The sequence below is a fragment of the Limulus polyphemus genome, unplaced genomic scaffold (assembly GCF_000517525.1).
Source record: "Limulus polyphemus unplaced genomic scaffold, Limulus_polyphemus-2.1.2 Scaffold22, whole genome shotgun sequence".
Classification (NCBI taxonomy): Eukaryota; Metazoa; Arthropoda; class Merostomata; order Xiphosura; family Limulidae; genus Limulus; species Limulus polyphemus.
Genome location: NW_013665632.1, coordinates 1,793,656 through 1,809,282, shown reverse-complemented (window position 1 = coordinate 1,809,282; position 15,627 = coordinate 1,793,656). Strand labels below are relative to the sequence as shown.

The 15,627-nt window shown below is 33.1% G+C and overlaps 1 protein-coding gene across 1 annotated transcript in view; it reads left to right on the top strand.

Moving 5' to 3' along the window:
* Positions 1-1,666: 1,666 nt before the first annotated feature.
* The window catches only part of LOC106458391 (dymeclin-like), a 51,318-nt gene continuing 37,357 nt past the window's right edge, over positions 1,667-15,627 (top strand). The window contains exons 1-2 of the mRNA XM_013917903.2: positions 1,667-1,799; positions 11,371-11,530. Coding sequence (XP_013773357.1) covers positions 11,391-11,530 — 140 coding nt within the window. The 5' untranslated portion in view covers positions 1,667-1,799; positions 11,371-11,390. The remainder of the gene's footprint in view (positions 1,800-11,370; positions 11,531-15,627) is intronic.

Here is a 15,627-nt window from a genome sequence, read left to right as displayed (position 1 = left end):
TAAAATAATACAAACGTTTATATAGGAACATATATAATCAAAATTCAATGTTAAAACAAGTAAATTTAAAAACATATATTATCACCAGATTTGACCCTCACAGTCACAGGCTATAAGGTGCCTAATATTGATTTAGAAGAGTTGTCTCTTACTGTCCAAAGATTACGTACATAGGAAAGCATCAATAGAAATGCAGAACCGGTTAGTAAACAGGGTTATAGTGTACAGTAACAAGTTTTAATAATGAAAATAATTGTATCTAAAATCTCTAAATAGCCAATACCACAAATAAGAGCATCGTCACTGAACATATATTACCTAGTGTTATATACTTACAATCCAAATCGGCCTGGTGGTTAAGCCGTTCAACTTGCAATCTACAAGTCTTGGGGTCGAAACCCATCGCCAAACATGCTTGCCTTTTGAGTCGTTTTAATGTGAACTTCAATCCCACTATTCTTTGGTAAAGAGTTGATGGTGGGAGGTGTTGACTAGATGTCTTCCATCTAGTCTCACTTCAAAATTGGAGATGGCTAGCGTAGATGCCCCTCAAGTAGCTATGTGCTAAAATTCAACAAACAACACATTCCAGCTTTTGTAACTATCTTAAAACATTTTTTTATTTTGTGCCCTAACTCAAAATTAAAAATATGCATTTCCCATTTTAACTGGCAATATAAACATTATACAATATCAGTATTGTCAATGAGAAACTGTTCATATAGTTGTTAACAGTAGAAATGCAAATTAACATACTGTAATAATTCCCTTTGTGACTCAGCAGTAAGTATGCGGTCTTATAATATTAAAACTCAAGGTTCGAACTGAGATGTACTCAGAATACAAATAGCCCATTGTGTAGCTTTGCGCTTAGCAAAAAAAAAAAAATCGTTTAAACCGTTTTGACAACATTTTATATAGTATTTACTTATGATGTTTAGAATCGGATATTTTATATGATAAAATTAAAGTGAAATAAACCGTATTCAAGAAAATAACATGACTAATATTCCCATTGATACAAGTTAAAAGTAATTTTCGGCTTCTACTAAAATATGCATTCCAAATAGTTTTTTTTTTTTGAAACTAATATATCAAAGAACGAATAATTATATGACATGCTACTTTTGAGATCAAAGTTACTCCCTTTCCAAAAGAAAAAAAAGTTAGAAACTTGAATGACAGAAACATATATATATGCATACACATTTACTCATGTTTTAACAAAAGGTATTAGTGCGCATAAAATTTAATAAGAAACACATTTTTTAGAACAACAGCTCTGTTACCATTGCTTTTGAATTACTTTTTATTAATTAACTCATTTACTTTCTTTTTTTAGATGAATGAGAACAAAAACAATTTTCAACTTCTTTTTTATAACTTCCAAACGCACATACACAATAAAAACATAATTAATGAAAGTGCATATATTTATTCTAATTCAAAATATATTAATAGTAGTTCCATGTTGATTGCAAAATAAAATATATTGTTTCAGGTGCATTTGTTTTTACTGCTTTGAGTCTTTAATTAATTCTTGGATATTATTATATTAAATGTTACGTGACAGGATATATATTTTATTATTAATTTAAATCTGCATTGTATGTGCTATTTCTACATACTTCTAAATTATCATGTACATCGCACTTTACGAGATGGCGCTAGTAATTTACAACGTTGATTGGAATAAATATATGTAAAGTTAACCTAAAATACTGTTTACCAAGTTAATTGTTTTGAAAGTTTAATAGTCAAGTGAGTTGATTACACTTACAGAATTGACGTTATATTTGGTAAGTTTAGGATGTTTTTTGGTAATTGTTACAAGTCATGTGATAAGACATGAGATCAACGAGAAACTGTATAAATAAATATAAATAATTCTAAAAGTATAATGAGATCTGGGTTGTTACTGTTACCAATTTAACTTAAGTTAGTAAAAAATAAATCTTGTATAATGGCATCAAAATTGATTTTCTGAAAGTAAAACTGAATGTTAGGAACTAAATATTTAATGTATTTTTAGCAGCACATGAAACCTAATTATGCAATGAACTGTATCCTCATTAGTGGTTAGCAATAATTCTGAAAACAGAAAAGGCATTTTCCATTGTTAATGTTAATTTGTTGATTATCTCTCGAAATTTGGCATAAGAAATCACCCTGACTCATTTTCTCTCTCCCTCACTACAGTACTTGGTTCCATATAATCCTACCAGTATATCTAAAATTAAGGCTCCCAGAATGTCTGAATTAGTTTGAAGTTAATACACATACTACTGGCTTGAAATGTTAGTGAAATGAGTTAAAAAGTGATGTGGAACAGATTTTGGGAAGAAAAAAAGTTTAAATAATTAAAATAAAGTGTTTTTAATTCAAGGTAGTGGTATTTCTACAATAAGGAAAGCATAATAGGGAAGATCAAACCTAACTGATTCACTAAAGACAGAAAGGAGAAAATTAAGGAGAAATGCTCTAAGTTTAAGGAGTTTGAATTGATAGTAATGTTTGAAGATTTACAAAAATATAGGAAAGTTAGGGATTTGGTTCAAAAATAAATTAACAAAGAAACAGCTGGCTGAAAGTGTTATAACTGTTAGCAAAGATTTTTTATGTATGTTAAACTTAAAGGTAAGCAGAATGTTAAAATGTTTTGTTGATGGCAATGAGGTAGCTGAGCTTTTAAATGTTTTCATCTCTTTTGTTTATACAAAAGAAAGTACTATCAATATTCTGTACCCTGAGCTTGTACTTGGTGGTAAGTAGAAAGACTGATAGAGTAAAAATATTTAAAGCATCAAGGTTATATGCAGAGTTTTAAAGCAGATAAAAGATCGGATGTGAAAGCCTCTTTTTTTCCATTTTTGATTGTTCAATAGACAGTGAGCAGATGCCTGACACTTGGAGATTTGCTAATGTTTATGCTATTCTTGAAAGGGGTGGTAAGAGTTGCCTTGCAAATTATAAACCAGTTAGTCTTACTTCTGTAGTGGAAATTTTTTTAGAGTCTGATAAAAGAAGCTTTAGAAAATTATTGAGTGAAATATGATACCATAAATGAAGGCCAACATGGATGAGCAAAATATAACTGTGTCTTTCAGAGTATGTTACTTGTTATCAGGACAATGGAAAAAGATGTGGAATTGGTGTACTTAGATTTTCAAATGATGTTCATAAGGCTTTAGGAAGAACAAAAGATTAGGTAAGAAAATCACATAGGTAGGGGTTGAGGAAAGATTAGTTAGTTAGATTGTAGAGTGGTTGGATGCAAAAAAGCAAAAGGTTGTTGCTATTGCATGAGCTCAAACTTCTGACCTTATGCTTGAAAAGTGCCTTTTTTCTCAATCATAAACAAATTTTCAACAACTACTAAAACATATGTCTAATTTCACACTTTCTTTAATATGAGTTATAAGGTAAAAAAAATATTTCAGTTTAAAATGAATGGAACATGGGGGCTTGTAGGTCTTCACAATAAAAAAAAACTGCCAAATGCCATCAAATGTTAATACACAAGAATTCACTGTTTAGTTTTAGAGTTTGTAAGACCAATTGAATAGGAATAAAGAGAATCTGTTTCCTTATCCCTTTCTTTTCTTACCTTATGTGTACCAGAGGCAACTCGTAGTCTCCCCCCAACACTTTGCCTGAAAAGTACCCTTTTTTGTCAATGGGCCCCCTACTCTTGATATTTTCTGCACATTGCTGGATGGCAGTGCTTGGGTCTTTGTTTTTATTAGTATTGGTATTAATGATACTGATATCGGCATCATTATTAAAGTGTACTTATAACATTAATTGAATATTTCTAGGTGTATTGAGGATGTTGAGGAATTACAAATTGACTTCATCATATGTTAAGTTGGACTAATATATGGCAAGTGAAGTTTAATTATAATAAGTGTGAGATAATGCATTTGGGTTATAAGTTGTATCATTTGTTTAATATAGATAAAAAAATATTTGAAATAGCATCACTGAAGAAAAGTATCTTTGCATAGTGGTGGATAAGTTGCTCAAGCCATCAAAGCAGTGAACTATTATTAGAAATAAAGCAAATAGACTTACAGAGTGCATTTGTAGACATTAATTGCAAGTCAAAAAAGGTAGTTATTTCTATACAAATCACTTGTTAGGTTTTACTTGCAGTTTTTGTCTACTTGTCTTAGAATATTGGGTTGCTGGAAAAGGATCAGAGGAGAGCTTACTAGGATGACTGTTAGGAAATGTTATCTTAAAGGGACAGGTTAAGATCTCTTCACTTATTTTCTCTTCAGAAGAAGAGGATTAGAAATGATCATATTAAAGTTTGCCAGATTATCTAGGGGATTAGTAGAATCAAAGCTTCTGATTTTTTTGTTTTGGATTCTAAAGATGATAAGATGAGAGGACACAACCTTAAGATTTGCAAGAGACAAGCTAGGTTCCAGTTAAGTACAGTTTTATTTCTAATAGTATGATTGTCATATATAATGAGTTGTTGTTGGTAGTAATGGAAATCAACACTTTCAGTAGCTTAAGAAGAGGATTTAAGACATCCTAAAAGATTAAGAGTGATTTTAAATTTTTACTTTTTTTGTAGGGTGGATGTACAAGGACAGTCTATAAGAACTATATATTCCCATGTTGACCTTGTATATATTTTGTGGTTGCATTTTATTGTGTTTACATTGTATCACTAAACATGGCAGTGCTTAGTATGTAGGAATGGGCTGAGAATAAAATGGCCACTGCATTCAATCTGTTACTCTATTGTGCTTACAAATAACTGCTAAAGTTAAGTTATAGCATTATCAAGTGTGTCACAGCTTGTATAAGGTAATATTATTCTTTTTCTCTACCATACATATTTTGTGGGGAAAAGTACTACTTAGCAGTGAGTTCAGTTTATAAGCATATATTATTTCCATGTTTCAGGAATAACAGTTTAATTTCTGCACGCTAGATGGCAGCACAAATTGTTCTTATATAACAACTGTTTGTGACTTCATTGCACTAACATAATATCTGCCAAAACAGTTTCAGTAAAAATAAAGAAAAAAAATCTAAATTAATATTCAAGGTATCAAGTATTTATATAGCTGACAGATCTGTGTACATATTATTGATGTATGAGTTTAAAAACACCAATTTCTTAATCAACAATACATTACATAGGGGTCTACTTTTCTGAAAATTTTCAGTGAGGCCAAGCCTGCCAGCTGTGTGTGTATGTGTGGTATCATACTTCATGGTCTGAGATATATATAAGATGTCTTCCCTATTAATCGACTAGAACCTAGCATGTTGTGTAGCCAATTGTATGTACATGCAGCAAGTTGGGGTGAAGTTGGAAGGTGTTGGTTCTGTAAATATCCCTTTAACATTGGTCCAGCACTCCAGGGTACTTGTACTGTCCTGGAGGAACCATTCCAGCTTTACTAGCCCCTAGTGTAATCCAAAGTTAGAGAAACTAATATGATATTAATATATATTACCATTGAATTATAAAAATAAAATAAATGTTCACTTATCAACCTACTTCAATTAAATTGTTTAAAAGAAAAGAAGGGCAAACATTAAGTATAATGTAGAGATGACAATGCCAAAAAGTACAGAAACAAGGTAGGGATGAATACACAAAACCACATAGAAATCCTTACATAAGTAGCCAGTAAATACTGAGTCAATCTTACAAGCTTATGGTTATTAGCCGCTGTAAAACTGTGTAGCACTATTCAGTTTAAATGCTTTTATTCAAATTTGTATTCATGCAATTGACAGGGATTCAACATTTAGTTGTAGATAAAAATTATTATTGGAAAAATTTGACTACTTATATAGTAATTTTTGCATGGTTTTGTGTTTTCATCCCCACCTTGCTTCTGTGCTTTTTGGCATTGCCATCCCTACACTATAGTTAATTTTTGCAACATTTTTTTATTACATTGTATTAGCAGATAATCAGCTAAGTTTTGAAAATTGAAGTTTGTTGAACTGAATTCTTGTGATACATAATAGAAAAAAAAAAATACCACTTTTATTTGAAATGACCATTCAAAATTTCACCAGGGATGCACTGAAAATTATAAGTTGCATTCATTAATTTTGGACATGGTACGTAGCATTTCAAAATAACATTACACTGCAAACATAAGTGTTTCAAAATGGCATTAAACTGCATACATAAATTACTTTCCTGGCAAAACAAGCATGGTTTTTATTTTTCTTACCACTCTCTCTTTCAACAGTATGAAATTGGTGATTTGAGTAAATTGCATGCCAATGTATTTGATCATGTGACTGTTGTTTCACTATGCTCTTAAGATAATGACAGTTTTTATTTTGTTAAAAAGCAATTCCAAAAAGAATATGGATGCTCAATTCCTCTCGGCAAAATTGGTGCATATTACACCAGAAGATTTTGGGCTTTGACATTTCCTCAAATGGAATGTAAAATGTCTTTAGGAATAGCCCAAATATTTGGGGGGATCTGAAAATATCCAACAGAAATGAGATTGCAAGGATCAGTGAACACTGTCCAGTATAAATGGTTTGCAGTATATACATTTAAGTATAGGCTTTATATGCTGAGACAAGTTTTAAAATGCTTTGTAGCATGTCTATACTTTCTTGAATAAAACCTATGGTTTTTAATGTGCCTCTGGTAAAATTTAGTTCCTCTAAGACAAATGCTTTTTAAGTTACACTCATTTAAAATATTAAGTTTTTATCTATAATCTCCCATTACTCACAATGTATAAAGGTTTGTTTGTTTTCAATATTCTGTAGCTAGGTACTTATCATAGAAATAGTTATCAGTATTTTTGTTTGGTTATCCTACTTAAAAAAACATTTTTGCAGAAAAATGCAAATCATTTATATAGCTGTGTAGTAAGCTATGTAATTTGGTATAGCCATTATATAGACCAAAATACACTGAAGATAGAAGTTTTACAATGAAAAACAATAAGTTTCAATAACTTAAAGGCAAATATATATATAAGGCATTTGAATAGGGCTTAAAAACAGTATATGAAAAATGAAAAGCAAAAAAAAACTCATAAGCACAAATATACTATCCTACCAGAAGTCATTGGACACACCTCTGATTGCAGGAAAATGGGTTTGATGATGAAATATGCAAATAATTTGGCCTATAAAGGTGATCAGTGGTTCGCTCGGAAGTCATTTTGAACTTGTATGCTGAACGACGAGTACACGGAAAGAGCTAACAGAGTTTTAGAGGGGTAGGATAGTTGGATGTCATTTGGGGAAAATGTCTGTACATGCTATTGAGCAACAATTAAACATTCCCAGGTTAACAATTGGCAACATGCTGAAGAAATGGAAGTTCATAGGTGACAATGAGCCCAAGAAACAACCAGGTAGTTGTAAAATACTGACTGAGAGGAGCTGACGTGCCTTGAGAAGGCTAGTTATCTCATCTCTCAGTCAGACCTTAGAGAATCTGTGCTTGGAGATGTGAGCAGTCACAGGCAATCCTATAAGTTGATCGGCATGGGGCAAGGCACACCGAACCTGGATCATGGATTAATAGAAATAAGTCCTGTGGAGTGACGTGTCACGCTACATGCTCTTCTAGTCTGATGGATTTCATGTCTTTATTCCAAGAAATTAATAGTGTGATGGCCTGCATTTAGGCTTTAATGACTACTTCAATGTATCATGGAAGACTGTCTACTAATTTCTGGTAGAAAGCTGGTGGTATTGTGCTCCACTTCTCCTTTAAAGCATTAGTAAGCTCCACTACTGAAGAGGGCCATCTTGGCCTTGCTCTAATTCTGGGTTCCAGTTTATCCCAAAGATGTTCTATCGGGTTGAGTTTAGGGGTTCTATGCTGGCCACTGCAATGTTCTGATGTTATTCTCTTCAAACCACACGTTCACAATCCTTGCTTTGTGACATGGAGCGTTATCATGTTGGAAGGTGTAAGGGCCAGTACGATAAAATTGACACAATAAAGAACTCAGCATTCAAGAATCCATCCACTGTGATCAGTCCATACCACGAGAAGCACCTCCAGACCATGATATTGCCACCTCCAAACTTCACTGTTGCGACAACACACTCAGGTAGTAAGCATTCTCCAGGCATCCTTCATACCCAAACATGTATTTACAACTACCCATAACTTTTGGTAGGATAGTGTATATTAACTACCCTAAAGTAGCTGAGCAGAGTATGTTACAGATTCTTCATTGTTGTTTTTTTGTTTTTTTTTGAGCTGGTTGTCCAGTTCGTATCTTTTTATTCCCCCCGTTTTTTTCCTTCACCTTTGAATGTAATCCATGTAGACCTTTTGGATTGGGGTAGGGGTGAGTTTCAGGTATTCTATCTAAGGAAGCCAACATTATGGAGTTGGTTGATTTTTCGAGGATTCTATTTTAATTTTTTTGCCTGTTTAAAAGGAATAGAAGACAGACAATCTATTTTAAATATCTTTGATCTAATTCAGTTCCTGATTATCCCTTGTTTTAAGCTGGTGAAGAAAATCCAGAAATTTTCCCATGCTCTTCTCCACAGGTTGTCAAAAATAGACATCTCTGATTCATATACTTATTTATATGGACTCAACAAATTTTCTGAGTTTTGTCCATGGAAATGTTATGTATCATGTGTTAACTTTCCATAGTAGTCTCTCCTTAGCTTCTCTTGTCTTTATGAGAGTGGATTGTTGATTTAGTATCTGCCTTTGCTATCTATAAGAGCATTTTCAATTGTTCAGTTGAGTACTGTGTGACAATTCTAGTGATTGTGGTGACAGGCACTGACCCATCATAGAGATCAGCTGCCTTGCAGCAGGTGGAAGTGAGTTCTTTTACTGATGTTGCTCATGGTCTTCTAGTTATATACTGTCCTGTTGAGTCCCATATTTTGCTTTTTTGTAGCTACACCATATGGTATCTTGTTTTCCAACATTCTCATTCCCTCTGAATATCAGTGGAGGCTTCCATGGTTGTTGCTTTTACTCTACTTGTACAGAGGAGATTGATATCCTGCCAGTAGAATTGTGATGGATTTGATAAAGGGGTTTCTCTTGTGGGCTTGTTACCTTCCTCGTTTAACTTTACTCCTGCATGGCCTGGCACATACATCCAAGTGATGGTCTTACCATGCACTTGCTTTGCTTTCTGAAATTCATCTGGAAACATCTACTCTGAATGTTTTGTTGTTCCTCTTGTACATAAAAATTGACAATTGGTTGATCCTTGCCTAACTGGGCATGCCATGCTTTAAGGATCATAACACAGTTTGGTAATCAACAATCTTGGCTTTGGTGTTTCCCATTAAATTGTCATATTATCTTCAGATCTGTCTTTGCTTTGTTATCGTCTGGGTTCTTCTTATTTCCTTTGTCATAGGATTACTCTGTTTTTAATGGAATTTTGTGACACTTCTTCAAATCAGGAGGACTTTTTTGTATAACTTTCTTTTTTAGAACTGAGAAGAGCTGGTATTCATGATCTCTATTTTTTATTTTTTTAGATGTGGACTTGTGTTTATTGCTAATTTTTATTTCTTGTTTCTGGATTTTCCCAGGTTGCATGTCAGTCTTATCCCTGGATGCTACTCTTAGTAAGGAATTAGGGTTCTGGATATGATTCATCCCACTCCTTTTTTAGCATGGGCTCATGGATACCCTGCTGAAACAATTTTCTCTTGTTTTTTCATCTTTGAGAAGTCAACCCTCTTTAGTATTTTTCATCCTGGTATTTTTTCATTTGTAGATGTTTATTTTCATCATTGTTGTCAGGTTCTATAATTGAAGGTCTAAATTCTCTACTAATCTATTAGCATTTTTCTGGTTGTTTTGTGTTTGATATTTTCCACTCTGCACATTCATATCAGTCTCTGCTTTGCTGTCTATAACTATAATGATGAGGATGGGACTTGAGTTCTTGTAGATTGGCTGGTAAGTGTATCGGTCTTAGAACTCTCGTATGAGCTGAGGGTCTCGTGTTCAAGCCCTGGTCAGGACAGATTTCTTAACAGAATTTCGCACAAAGCTACATGAGGACTATCTGCGCTAGCCTTCCCTAATTTCGCAGTGTAAGACTAGAGGGAAGGCAGCTTGTCATCACCACCCACCACCAACTCTTGGGCTACACTTTTACCAACGAATAGTGGGATTGACCATCACATTATAATGCCCCCATGGGTGAAATGGCGAGCATGTTTGGTGTGATGAGGATTTGAACCCGCGACCCTCAGATCGCGAGTCGATTGCCCTAACCACCTGACCATGCTGGGCCAGGAAAGATGGATAAAAATGTCCTAGCCAGGTATTCAACAGAAAAATATCCCAAGAATTCAATCACATAGAAAAAATGGTGTGCAAGCTCAGTGAAAAAGTGAAATGAGGACAAACCTTCATTCAGTGTGTCTGTAAAATCATCAACACAAACCCTGACACTGATGAAACAAGAAGTGAACAGACTTTAATATTCCCATATTTCAGGTTTGTAAAATTTCTCTTGAATGCAAATATGTTATGACCAAAAATGATGCCATGTGTCCAACTCGATTAGAGGTAATACAGAATGCAACTTGAGAGAAAGACACTTCAAAGTCTTGAAAATAAGAAGTTTTAACAAATAAGTAAGATTGGAGAGGGTAGATTTGATATATGCTGTAGACAACATTGTATCAGGGGTTGCCAAAACATAAAATAGGCAGCACTTCATAACTTATCACGAAAAACAAACAATCCATCTTTCCTCATGGACATTCATAACTTTATGGTTTCTTGATCGGGAAGCTTCATTTTCATAATTTACAATCAAATTATCTTTTCCTTTCCAGGCAATCATCATACATTATTTCACTAATGTATATGATTAAAATTCCTATTCTCTTAAAATGTTTGCTTCTTTGTACCCATTTAATTTTGTGTGTCTTCTGACAGTTTTTGTTTTCAAATTTCTTCCCAGTCCTGTCCAGGGGCTAAGTTTTAATATACTCTAGCTATACTCTTTGGCCCATCTTTCCAATAAGTACAGATATAAATGAGACAGTCAAGCTTCACATTCTCTATAATTATAAGAATGGGAAGTTTTCTTTTTGGGACTTGAGTCCAATTTAGCTTGGTTGGTAAGAGTATCAGTTTTAGAACACTAGTAGTATGAGCTGAGGGTCCCAGATTCAAGCCTTGGTTAGGATAGATTTCTTAATGTCCTGATAAGTTATGAAGTGCTGCCTGTCTTATGTTTTGGTAACCTTTGATAGTTATAGTATTGTTAATTTTTTTAGATATGTAAGTAATAATCATGTAGAATAATTTGTGTGTCAAGTTGATTATCAAATAAAAAATTGTACTTAATAGTGTAGGCTAACAGAATCATTTCTATTTTAACAATACAGGGCATGAAAACTATCTGAAGATGGGAGCAAACAGTAGTTCTATGAGTGATCTCCATAGTAATGAGTACTTGAACCGGTTTGTTGGAAAGGTGGCTGTTTCTCCTAATGACCCATTCTGGAATCAACTTCTGTCATTCACCTTTACTCCTCCTCGTACCTGGTAGGACATGTATTAAATCTGTTCAAGGTTTATTTTTCTTATAATCATTATTTAAGACTGTTGAATACCTCATGCACTACAGTAGTGGAGATTGGTATGTTTTTATCTACATAATCATTATTTTAAATCCATTTGATACTATTTTCTATGAAGTAGGATTAATCTTTCCACTTATCCTTAATTTTGGTATGCCTGCTGACTAGTGTTATTTCTCACACATTTTGTTTATTTTTTATGAATTTTTTAGTTTGAGCATGTGTTGTTTGGTTGTATGCATTTCATGAGATTACTTCAAGGAAATGCCTCCTACAGGTGGCTCAGCAGTAAATCTGAGGGCATATATTGCTTAATATCATGTTTTGATGCTCACAATGAGCACAGCACAGAAAAAACTATTATGTAGCTTTGCACTTAGCAACAAGCAAACAAATCAAGGAAGTGTCTGCTGTTCCATTAGTTTAAGACTGTTTTTGCTGAATGCATTCTTCTCAGAAGGTTTATTTGGTATTTTAGTTCAAGTTGTACTGTTTAGTTGTAAGCTACTGTGGTATTTTCCAGTCAAACTGATTTTTCTTAGAGTGACAAAGTAGGTCTGCAGAATAATAAGAGATTCAAACAAGATATTTATTATGAAATAATTCTAAGTTCTTGGAGTAACTGAGCTTATGAGAAGGAAATAGAGGCTGGACACAATTGTACAAAAAATACATGGATCAGTCTTTAATATTTACAAACACAGAGTGTGTACTTGCTTGATAAACAGACAGTTGCTTTTACTGGACCAAAACTACTTTCTCTCCAGATTGACTTAGTTGAAGTCCTGTTTTAGACTGATTAAAACCATGTGTTACTTAATATTCTATTTAACCCCATGCACTTAGCTCAGTCAAAGTGTGTGTGTATCATGACTTTTTAAAAGGTACATTCAAAATATAATTACAAAACTTTATTATCAATATATGTTAATAAATTTGGCATCAGAAAGTAATTTATAATTCAAAATTTTATATTATCTAAGTTTTATCTACTTTAAGTTCAAAAGAAAATAAAAAAATTCACTTCTCTGTGTCATGTGACACATTTCTACTTTTAGTTCTCCTTTTAGGTTTTTTCTCTTTCCCTCATATGGCTTTCAAAATGTCCAACTAATCAGAAACACAAACTATAGATATTGACAAGCCTGAATATAAAACTTGAACCTCCTACCTTCTTGAATTGCTGAGATATAAATAACTTTGCCCGACCCACTAGTGAAGCTTCTCCATTATTCTCAAGCTTTTAAAAATTTTATCTAAACCAAGTAATCTGATTTGCTGGAAATGTTTATAACCAATAGAAAGAGTATTTTTCCGATTATGAGAGTCTTGTTACATATTTCATTTTGACAGGCAGTTATAGACTGTTCACCTCAGATTGATTATGTGTGTAAATGTTTTTGTTCAGCTCCTAACAATTAAATTATTTTTATTTGAAGAGAGGCCTAGCACAGTTATGGCTTACATTTGCAAAGATCATGCAGGTCAAGCACTTTACTCACAATGTTTATGATAAGTTGTTAATGAGCTTCCTGCTGTGATTTATTAGGTGTGTATTACTGCTCAAGTGGGTAGAATTACAGCAATAAAACCATAAAATTAAAGAAAAAAGATGTGATCAGGTTAATAGTTGAAACTGTGAAGATAAGAAGACCAACAATCAAGCAAAATGATGCATTCAAGGACCAAACAAAGGTATTGTTCATTTTATTTCATATTTTTCAACTTTTCATTTCACTTTACATTGATAATTTAACTGCATTTAATGTTAGGATAGAGAAATTTTACAGATGCAATATAAGCTCTTACTAAAAAAACTTGAAAATAAAAGATAAATAACCTTACACTTAGATTTAGTCAGTAAAGGAAACTTGTGAAATTCATAGAAAAATCTTTAGTAGAAATATTTTATCAATTAAAGAGGCAGCATCCACAAGCGAATGCAACATGTTTCTGTCATGCAATCCTAACATGGCCAATTTTGACACCAGAAAAATAAAAAAAATGTCTATATCACTGCTTGGGAACTGCAAGAAGGTATCTTTGTACCATATTTCATGTAAGTTGGTCAAAATACAGCAGAGTAAATGTCAAAAAAACCTAAAATTATGCTTTTTTTTGCAGCATCTTGACTCCCCAATAATTACTAAAAATGGGCAAGTCAAACATTTTTGTCTGTCAATGTGTGCTGTCTTTAGAAAAGTATCTTTGTATCAAATGCAATCTAAATTGGTTGAAATAAGTCTAAGTAATTCACTAAACCTCTAAAATATGTAAAATAGGAACATTCTGCATTTTTATATATGTATAGGACCTGTAAAAAAGTATCTTTGTACCGAATCCCATGTAAATTTGTTGAAATATGGCAGAGTAAGTTAGGGATTTTTCTGGTGTTGTAAGCAGCCTGAACATCACTTCAATTCTCAACTATATATATTCATGTCTGTTTATCCATTATCACACAACGTGAATCCGAAGTCATTGGAGTGTGTCAATTGGACCAACTCTGTGTCTGTGGTACTATATATCAATTTTTTCTACAAATATGAATTTGCTATTTGTAGCTTCATGAAATTTGGCAAGCTTTGAGTAAACACTACATGTATGTTGTACACAGGAAATCCAAATTATTATGTCACCACAGAGAAACATACTTTTTTCTTTTATTTCTTCTTCATAAAACACTTTTCAATCGACTGCCATTCCTTCATTTCTCAGTGGATTGACTTGAAATTTGGTAGCATTATACCTTGGTCCAATACATCCAAACCTTTTCTATTTAAGTCTTTTTAAGTATTTTATGGGTCACAGGTCAAATAACCCAAATATGTATATTTTAGGCTCCTGTACAGTCACATTTACAGAAACCAAGATGACAATTGGCCCAAATATAAATTTTCATGGGCCCAACACAGTGACATACAAAAATTTTCCATTCTGAGTCTTTTGAGGGATGGTCTAAGCTCACAAAAAAGCATAATTTTAGGGGTTTTTTGACAAAATATAACATATTAAAGAACCTGAATATTCAAATACCAAATATTGGTTTGAATGTTCATTATAATTATTCTTATTTAGATATTTATTTCATCTCTACATAATTAAGCTTGCCTTTGCCAACCCTGAAACTAATAGAGTTGATATTGTTTTCTATATCTCTGATAGACAGATATCAACTAAATCAGAAGAAAGGACAACGAGAGTACAAGGCCACGAGTCAATTGAATCAAGAATTAATCATAGGCCAACACCATTGCTGGTATAATAGGCTAGATACCTCTCATATTTCAAAGACAAGAGCTGGCTTACAATTTTATCCTGCAAATCATGGTGTCATTTTGCATCACAGGAATTGCACCATGTACAGAAACTAATGTTAGGTATTGGGTTTTTGTGATCAGCTCAAAACTGTTTTGATTTCACTGTGAGATGTCCAGGAAGTGTTTAACCTCAGATGAGCCATGAAGAGGCAGATACTAGGTTATTTGTCTACACCTAGCATACTGTTCAGGTTGATTGCAGTTCCCATATCATTTAGCCTTCAGATACAGATGTAGCCATTTAAGGTCTCCTTTAATGCTCACATTATCTCTTCCTCAGAACTTTCTTCCACGTACAAGTTTAGTACTCCCTAGGTACAACTTTCTACCTCTGGCAGAACACTTACAGCTTGCATTTTCTTGTGTTTTAACTGCACCTTGTACTGAAACAATGTTAAAAACATATTCACAAAACTGTATGTTTCTATAATATTTCAATTTGCATAATTGGAAATATTCTTACTATAGCCAACCAAAATGTTAGGTACAATAAGTTTACATTTCTTATGATATTTAAGCTAATGTCTGTGAATTTCAATTTGATCCAATCGAAATATCTTGCACTATTCTTACAAAAAAAACACCAGGTAAAACTGTGTTTTCCAAAATACCTCAACTCTGCATACAGAATACCTTGATCTCTCGTGCATCTGCCTATGAGATATGTATGCCACCAGCCTTGAGCTAACTCCCACCTAAAATTCATGCTACAATATGGATAATTACACCGTCATGCTACAAT